The sequence below is a fragment of the Styela clava genome, chromosome 8, assembly GCF_964204865.1.
Source record: "Styela clava chromosome 8, kaStyClav1.hap1.2, whole genome shotgun sequence".
In the NCBI taxonomy this organism is placed as follows: domain Eukaryota; kingdom Metazoa; phylum Chordata; class Ascidiacea; order Stolidobranchia; family Styelidae; genus Styela; species Styela clava.
Genome location: NC_135257.1, coordinates 6,657,821 through 6,667,585, shown reverse-complemented (window position 1 = coordinate 6,667,585; position 9,765 = coordinate 6,657,821). Strand labels below are relative to the sequence as shown.

The 9,765-nt window shown below is 38.7% G+C and overlaps 1 protein-coding gene across 1 annotated transcript; it reads right to left on the bottom strand.

The window, feature by feature from the left end:
- Window positions 1-2,309: 2,309 nt before the first annotated feature.
- On the bottom strand, window positions 2,310-4,550 carry LOC144425712 (zinc finger MYM-type protein 1-like). Its single transcript, XM_078115240.1, has one exon. It carries the CDS (start codon window positions 4,548-4,550, stop codon window positions 2,310-2,312), a length of 2,241 nt encoding a protein of 746 aa, XP_077971366.1.
- Window positions 4,551-9,765: the final 5,215 nt, after the last annotated feature.

The window sequence follows — 9,765 nt, the reverse complement described above, 5'->3', positions numbered from 1 at the left end:
CACGCAGAAGATTTCAACAGTAATTCATTTTGTGTGGGGACAGAAGTGTTGTTGAGAATATGATGAGTAAATTCATTAGGAAAAAATTTAAGCTAATGTACTGGAAAATAGATACGGCTTGCTACCAAACCGTTAGTTTTGTTTTTATTTCAATGGATAAAATTTTGGGACCTTCAGAAGTATGTGCACCAAGATGGCGCACAGCCTGAACATAGTATGTGTACCAAATTAGAGTCCAGGTTGTGCGCCATCTTGGTGCACATACTTCGGGAGCGCCAAATTTTGTATGATCTATTATGTAATGCGTGTTGTGTAGGATACGTTTTTAGGACCTGGGCAAAATTTTACAGTTAAAAATTCTAAGAAAACCTAAAAATGTTCGTAAACGCTGTTTTATTACTGTTGATTATGATAAAATTTGATGTATAATACACTTATGTGGTTTACAGTATTAGCGCAACAAATCGGCATGATCCGCCCCTAACTACCACACAATTGTGATCTCAGATTTTGTAGCCTCGCTGTCATTTAAACGAAAGTAATAATGACCACGTCTTATCTGGTTTCCAATACAGTGTTTTTTTGCCTTTTCGATAGAGTGGATTGCAACGTAACATTACAGAGGCACGGGGAACAGTAGTGCAATGGTTTAATTTTCTTTTATTGTCTGAAATGAACTATAAATATACAGAGTGTCTCAAAAGTAAGTATACACTATTAATTTTTATTTGCTTTTCAAGTACTCATCATAGAGCGATCATTTCTTCAGGAAACATAGTATGAATGAGTAGTAAAATTTAGGTATTGTTTGCATTTTTCAACAACCCACAGAATGACAAGGAGATTAACCCAAGAAATGAGGTGCAAAATTGCTGTTTGGCAATTTGGAATTAATTCGGCTCTTTCACGACGAATAATTTATGTAATTCATCGTAAATTCATGGAGACTGGATCTGTAGTTGATGTACAAGGAAAACATTCAGAGGAAAACATTCAGAGCCGAATTAATTCCAAATTCTCTGTTAAAGAGTCGATGAGCTTGCCATACAGCAATTTTGCACCTTTAAAGTGTGACAAATTTAACATAGTAGTATTAACTTAATATGTATTTAAATATATTTAAACAATCAACGTACATTGATTATAGACCAGGGCCAGGCTCGTCAACCGGGTGTATAGTACACGCCAGGGTGTACCAAGAAGTTCGAAGGGTGTACCACATCGATAGGGTGTACCGTACCGAATGTTGTAGGGTACACACTAAGCACTAACACATGATATGTTAATTAAATTGGTTACAATTGACAATGGTATGTGAATGTGATATCTAACGGTTTGACCTACATGTAAACTTAAGGCTAACGTATGCCAATAATTTTCCGATTTCTGTCATCTGCTTGTCATAGTTGTGACGTCATAATACTTTTTTATAGCAGTGTGATTGATACCTTGCTAACGTTGCATACATCGAGAGAATCTTGTCGTGAAAACAACTAAGTCAGTGCTCTTCAACCTTTGTGTTATTGCGGAACCCCTGATATCACTTTTTATGGAACCCCAAATAACAAAAATAAGAATTAAACACGAAATACTCGTAACACGAAGTATTTGTAATTCAAATATTTCTACTTAAACAACGAAACAGAAAACCGGTAACAAGCGTGAAATCCAATGGCTAGGTTGTTTTTGCATTTCTTTTGCAATCTTCTTGAATCGTGGCTCCACGGCGCTCGAAGCAATTCTCATGCTCATGTCTACACTCTTTGAAAACTTCTTTTTTGTTTTTAATAGTTGTTAAAGCAGAAAATGCTAATTTACACGAATAGGTATTGGGAAATTGACACAGAAGTTTTAATGCTTATTTGCAATGGCTGTACCCAAAAAATATTCCTTCCCATGTTTTTCGAAGGTTTTCTCCGAATTAATATCATTACGGATATCTAAGAGTCCTTCTTGCTGTTGCGCACTTAGAAATTCATTCAAAAACGGAAACAAAGAATAATCATTTTTTGCAACTTTACTGGCTCAGCAGTCAATTTTACCTTTACGCGGAACCCCTAGGGCAGGGGCAGTGGCGTAGCCAGCCCAAAATTTGGGGGGGGGGGGCCAAATTTGAAAATTTTAGAAATTATATTGGGTTTAAAACACCCGTTCTTCAAGCGCAAAACAACAACAGTTGGTCAACAAGCAAACTGATTCAATTACTCAGCTGGATTTTTGTGAATACAAAATCCATTAATAAACAATTTTTTATTTGAAACAACAAATATTAACAACGCAATTTGAATAAGTAAAATACATCGCCCCGATTAAAAGTCCATCCTCCGCTTCCCGCTAACTATGCTCGACACAACTCGATTAATTTTCTCCTCGGTGACCATTTCACGGTGACAGTGAAGCACACACAAATCAGAAAGGCGATTGGACGTCATTGATGAGCGCATCCATGTCTTTACCCGTTTCATGCAGGAGAAAGACCGCTCAGCCTCAACGGTGGTTGCTGGTAGCGTCATAACGATCTGTATTGCGGTGTACACGCTTGGATAATCTCGAGCGCTCAGAAGAAGCCCCTCCAAACATTCGTCGTTAACGTCGGAGCTTAAAGAAGTTCTCCACAGTCTCACTTCATTCTGGAGGTTATCCAATAAATACAGACGCTCTACCTCATCCACGTGAACTGGTTTGTTCGGTGGAAGAATTGATAGCAATGAAAAAAATGATGGGTTGTCAATGAAGCGTTCCCGAATAGAGCAGCTCAAGCCGTCGACGTAGTGGAGATATACGGAACGTTTAAAATACTGGGATGCTGAATCAGCACAGACATTGTCGCGATAAACTTGTACTTCGACTACTCTGGGTATTGTCAACTCTTTCAAGCCAGCTATTTCACAAGCTTCTTTGTAAATATTCAATGCGATTTCAGAGTCATTGCGTTCTTCAGCGATAACGCTCTGAAGAGAGGATGTGAGGTTCTTTACTGACGGCACACTGACTCCGACCGCCTGAAGTGCGCGCGCTAGTGGCTCCATTAGTGCCGAATATCGACCAATCAAACATACGGCGTAGATAACCGACGACTTTTCTAGAGCAGATTTCAGAGAAAAAGCCTTCGCCCGCGTCTCACTGTTAGCATCTCTCGCCAAAGAATCAAGAGCCTCAAGTACTCGTTTGAAGTTGCATTTGAAGATTCGGATGCTCTTGTACTTCTCAGACCATCTGGTGGGGCAGAACAAAGGGATGTTAATTCCTAAACCCGCGCGCCTTTTAGGGCTCTCCCTGAAAAAACGAATAGTCTCACGAATGATATCACAGGTGCTTCTGATGATTGCAACTTTACTTTGGTCATTTATTACCAAATTCAAACAATGAGAAGCGCAGTGCACAAATATTGCGCGCGGGTATTTATCACGAATGCGTTTTTGCACACCGCTGACGTGACCTGCCATTGTCGTTGCACCATCATAGCCTTGCCCCACAAGTTTTTGCAAATCCACTCCTATACCAGAGAGGTGGGTCAAAATATTTGAAGAAATTGATTCGGCAGAAACAGAATCCATTTCCACTAATCCTGTGAAGCGCTCGCACACTTCACCACCTTTCACATACCTCAAAACGATGCTTAGTTGTTCTTTCCCAGAAATATCACATGATTCGTCGGCTATTACGGACACAAACGATTTATTAGCCTCCATAACGATATCTTGCACTATCATGTTGCTTGCTACCTTGAGAATTTCATTTTGTATCATCGGGCTTGTATACTTAGCGTTTCCGGCCATTCGAGCGAAATGCCTTTTCAAATCTTCATCCCCTGCGTCGATACGAAATAGAAGAAGGTTCACCAAATTTCCACTATCCCCGGAATGTCCGCGCAAGGGTATGTTACCCGAAGCACAGAACATGACAGTCTTGACAATGGAAGTCATTATTCGTCTGTTTTCTTTTGTTTGCGTAGCATATTGGGCCTCCATGTTTGCACGCACATTTTGACCAGTTTCCATGCTTTTGACACAATTTTTCGCAGCTATATTTGATTCTCGGTGGTAATTTGTGTCTCGATGGGCTACAGCCTTTTCCATAAATTTTTTGTAGTCAATGCATGGTCTTGTAACAAAGGCAGTGTCCCTGAGAGTTCCATGCTTCAAACGTGCTTGCATGACTATGCATATCTTACACAAACCACCCCCATCAGAGAGTTGGGTGTAAACTAACCAACTGCAAAATCTGTTATCGTCAAGCCATTTTTTGAGAAATTTACGACGACTTTGTCTAACAGTATCCAGAATCGTCACGTTTTTCGGACCATCCGAAGTTAGAAGCCTGTATCTCTCCGCATCGGTAAGCTGTGTATGTTTCTTAAGAATGAATCCAAGATCGTTTGTTTTTCCTTCGTTGATCATTAGTTCATCTTCGGGAATAGAAGTGATAGACGTAACTGACGTAACCGGTGCATCCACAGCCTGAGAAGCGCTTATTGATGTATTTGAGGGAAGCGAGTCTTTATTTCGCTGGAAAAAACTATCTAATTTCGCCTGTTTAAATTTAGCCATCGAAGTAATTGGTCATCAAAATCCAAGCGTTTCGAATAAAAATCCGGCGAGAACAAATCAAGACCGAGTAACTGACCGAAAGCTTGCGAAACAGTCTTTCCCATACGGCTCATAAGAGCGAACGGTCAAGTCTTTGTGACGTAACAATGACAATCAGCAAGCGTGACGAGACAAGATGCCACAAAACTGGTGGATTAGGAATGGAATTCTTGAAAATTTTTTTGGGGAGGGGCCATGGCCCCTCTGCCCCCCCCCCCCCTGGCTACGCCTATGGGCAGGGGTTCTCAAACCTTTGGTGTTGCGGAGCCCTTGAAAGGTTGAATATTATTCGCGGAGCCCCAAAATTAATTTTAAAATTGTTACTTTCAGATTATTGTTCCCGAGCAAGTGAAGAGTACTTTATTTATTCTAAATGCTGAACCTTTTTTAATAGGGTTAACACAAGTCATAAATAAATCTAAATTTTATACTAAAGCTGTAAATTTGACACTTGACGAACATATTAATAAATTAGGGATCGAATCTTTTCTTTTTTGACATTTTTGGAAGACTTAATTAAAAGGCCGTTAGTAACGTGCGCTACTTCATTTTGTTACAATCGCCGATTTTTTCCGTCAGCATGGCGTGTTTTAAACATCTTTACGCCGCTGTTTATTCTACCTAAATCAAAAATTTCCCTCGGCATATACATGTATTGTTACACAATGACGACGTTAATTGCTTTTTTGTTCTCGTGGAGAATTATGAGTTCAATGTGAAAAACATGTTACCATATTATAGTCATCGGCGACGAAATGCTAAAAATAATAATCAGTAAAAAGGTAAATCCACAACTCAAATTTCTTGATTGGAAAGCGGCATTCTAAAATATTTAAACTGAAACTTAAAATGGAAGATCACACTTTGGTTTCAGCAGACTCACCTCAGATAGAAAACGCTTCTATAGACATTGTAAATCACAAAATTTGGTGTTATGTTAGGTTTTCATCGTAGTAGCTGCGAAATCGAAACACAGTCAATTGTGCGCGCGATTTACCTTTTTTTTCATTCTGAAACTACCGACACAGCCGCACGCAATCAATGGTGCGCGCGATCCGCGATGTACCTTTTTTCATTCTGAAACTACCGACGGAGCTGAATGCAATAAAATAATTTTCAATTGTTCGTATTTTCCCCAGACATTGTGATTTTTTAAACAGCGATATCTTGCTTAAAAATAATCTCAAGTGCGAAAGAACAAATCAAGTTTGACAAATCCCAAGATCGCAAAAATACGACACCAATTTATTTATAGTTGGCAGTTTATCACATATTTTATGTTATTTTAGAATAGTATTCTTTCATTTTAGTAATCCTAATAGTAATCTCGAATCAAACGTGAGTAACGATGAGCACAACTACATTATACCGACGAGACACGTCAAATGCTCCATCGGTCTTGGATTGAATATTTTACGCAACAGAAATCTCGTTATCCGTTTTTTTAATCGCGAAAAATGTTGCGCGGAAATTTCCGATTCCAATTTTGAACCACCTTCCTTTTAAGAATCCTGGCTGCGCTACTGCTCATAAATAATGTCATTTTTTAATTCCGGCCCTTTACCATATTTCGAGGCTATATTGTTGTCAGATGTTATCAAAGCTGTTAATGCTTCTTTGAACAGTTACAAAATTTTGAGTCAGTATTTTGAAGAGTAATCGAATAGCTCGCGGAGCCCCTGGGTTTCTCTCGCGGAGCCCTGGGGCTCCGTACGGAGCACTTTGAGAACCTATGCCCTAGGGAACCCTATAGACTCACAGAACCCCACTACATGTGTTGCGGAACCCTAGGGTTCCGCGGAACCCCTGTTGAAGAGCACTGAACTAAGTTATGAAAAGGCTCAGAAAAGTGATTTGGATATTATTCCCAGTGATATCATAGAAGTTGTTAATTTTGTTCGGCCTCATTCCAGAAGCATAGAATGTTTTCAGAAATTTGAGACATAAACATATATATATCCAACCACAAGAATTGAGTTTCTTATGTATTAAAAATGTAGAATGGGCGGGGTGTACGAGTTTTTAAGAAAGGGTGTAGGTAAGCTACCATTCCAAAAACGATTGACCAGCACTGTTATAGACTCTGGGATATGAATGAAAACTTGTGAAACCCGTGGATTGTACTGGCAGAATCCCATATGAAAACCACTGTTTTAGAGTAATAGCACATGTTGTTATTATATCGTCGTTAATAAAAATATGTTCCTATATCTCAGTTGTTCTTAACGTTTGTGGACCTGCCGAATCGTCTGCGGACTTTCGTTGTATTCCAACGTTTTTAAACAGGTAAAACCAGAGGCGCAACTTGATTTTATGATTTTGTGCGGTTTAACAAAAAGCAACAGTCAGTATAAATTTGTTAAGTTTTTGTTGGGCATAGTCTGTGATTTTATGTTTATATTTAAAGGACATGCAATAACAAAGGGGTGTCAACCACCTACTGCCTGAGTGCACCACTAGTTATAACAGCATGCATTGCAACAAGAGAACAGTTAGCTGCGTGTAATCATCCGACAGAGCACATTTTTAGTTGACATATTTTTTTCATAAACAACATTAGATATCAATACACTGTGCCGAAATAATCAGTGTTGTGCTACAACAAAGTTGTGGGACTAGAAAAAGGAACATACGCAAAGCAAAAGTTGCAACTTTGTTAAGATATGAATTGATGCCTCGAAAGTCTTGATGGCCAAAGTCCGCCATTGCCGGACTTCAAACATTGTTTTACAGAATAGAAATACAATTTTACTCAGCGCCGTCCAGGCCGTTTATTAAGGCCGTCCAGGATGGGTGATGCTATTTTTTAATCAAAACTGCTATATTATTATTCTTTGCTGTGAATTCTATCATTTAGTGAAATTATTACACGCCCTGATATAAGATTCATTCATGTACACTTAGTTCCAATTTTCAACTTATCTTTAACACTGAGCTACATTTTATTAGTAGATTTGAATAAGGTGTCATTCAACAAAATATTAGGCTTGAACCCCAGAGGTTTGACATAACAACCTAACATATTTTGTAGCTATAAGCAGAAAGAATCTGAAAACGATATCATACAGAACACCCGCGACATCTGTGATGAAACATCGAGTTTTCAATGTATCCAAAGTATAACATTGACGGGCCTAAAAAAACTTATATTATATCTGCGAGAAACTATACCGAGTTATATACTGTTTTATGAAATGTCTTACTGTTGAAGTTTGGATATATGCGGTAAACTATAGTAATTTTAACACAATTGAACTGCTGGATAATATAATGAATTCATGATAAACATTTATTTCATAGGGATTAGGACAAAAAAAAATCTAGAAGAGGACCTTCGTCGAACCCCTGTAATAGCTCCACCGAACCTCGGGTTCAAAACAACACAATGTCAAAAACGATCGTTATGTCCAGTTCGTGTCCAATAACATAATCTCTTTCCACGAAATAGCTGGTGTAGTCGTTAGTTTTTATTAGGCTCGGCAGCAGTGGCGTAGCAAGACTCTCGTGCTCGTAGCAAGACTCCCAGAGGCTCTTATCTTAACCTTTGCGATCGTGTCGAACCCCTACGTTATTCTGCAAGCTTCCGTCAAACCCCGACATTTTGAACAGTAAAAACCAAAGGGCGAAACTAAAACTTAATAAGCGGGAACATAGCATACATAAATTGCAACAAGAGAACGATTAACTCTCATGGTCATCGGATTAAGTGTCTTTTTTGGTTACCTCATTTTTCAAAAATCTCCTGGGAATAAAATTGCCTTTCAGACAAACTTGCAACTAGGGCCGGTTTCAAGCCGATTTTATCAAATTGAGACCCAAACCTGCTATAGTGGGTGCATTTTTCTGTATTCTGTATGAGGTACAAAATATTACTGAAAATGTGAAATAAAAAGTGAAATAATCTTTCTTATAATATTAATTTGTTATGCACGGTAAATTTAGTAAATTATCGTTATGTCACTATTAGCAATCAAATTCTTCCGTTCTGCTTTATTTCAGAAATTCAGATTAACATTTTTGTACTTTGTCAACCTTTGTGTTATTGCGGAACCCCTGATATCACTTTTTATGGAACCCCAAATAACAAAAATAAGAATTAAACACGAAATACTCGTAACACGAAGTATTTGTAATTCAAATATTTCTACTTAAACAACGAAACAGAAAACCGGTAACAAGCGTGAAATCCAATGGCTAGGTTGTTTTTGCATTTCTTTTGCAATCTTCTTGAATCGTGGCTCCACGGCGCTCGAAGCAATTCTCATGCTCATGTCTACACTCTTTGAAAACTTCTTTTTTGTTTTTAATAGTTGTTAAAGCAGAAAATGCTAATTTACACGAATAGGTATTGGGAAATTGACACAGAAGTTTTAATGCTTATTTGCAATGGCTGTACCCAAAAAATATTCCTTCCCGTGTTTTTCGAAGGTTTTCTCCGAATTAATATCATTACGGATATCTAAGAGTCCTTCTTGCTGTTGCGCACTTAGAAATTCATTCAAAAACGGAAACAAAGAATAATCATTTTTTGCAACTTTACTGGCTCAGCAGTCAATTTTACCTTTACGCGGAACCCCTAGGGCAGGGGCAGTGGCGTAGCCAGCCCAAAATTTTGGGGGGGGGGCCAAATTTGAAAATTTTAGAAATTATATTGGGTTTAAAACACCCGTTCTTCAAGCGCAAAACAACAACAGTTGGTCAACAAGCAAACTGATTCAATTACTCAGCTGGATTTTTGTGAATACAAAATCCATTAATAAACAATTTTTTATTTGAAACAACAAATATTAACAACGCAATTTGAATAAGTAAAATACATCGCCCCGATTAAAAGTCCATCCTCCGCTTCCCGCTAACTATGCTCGACACAACTCGATTAATTTTCTCCTCGGTGACCATTTCACGGTGACAGTGAAGCACACACAAATCAGAAAGGCGATTGGACGTCATTGATGAGCGCATCCATGTCTTTACCCGTTTCATGCAGGAGAAAGACCGCTCAGCCTCAACGGTGGTTGCTGGTAGCGTCATAACGATCTGTATTGCGGTGTACACGCTTGGATAATCTCGAGCGCTCAGAAGAAGCCCCTCCAAACATTCGTCGTTAACGTCGGAGCTTAAAGAAGTTCTCCACAGTCTCACTTCATTCTGGAGGTTATCCAATAAATACAGACGC

Excerpts from the sequence above, each read along its gene's own strand:
- LOC144425712 (XM_078115240.1), bottom strand. The coding sequence starts at position 4,550 with ATGGCTAAATTTAAACAGGCGAAATTAGATAGTTTTTTCCAGCGAAAT.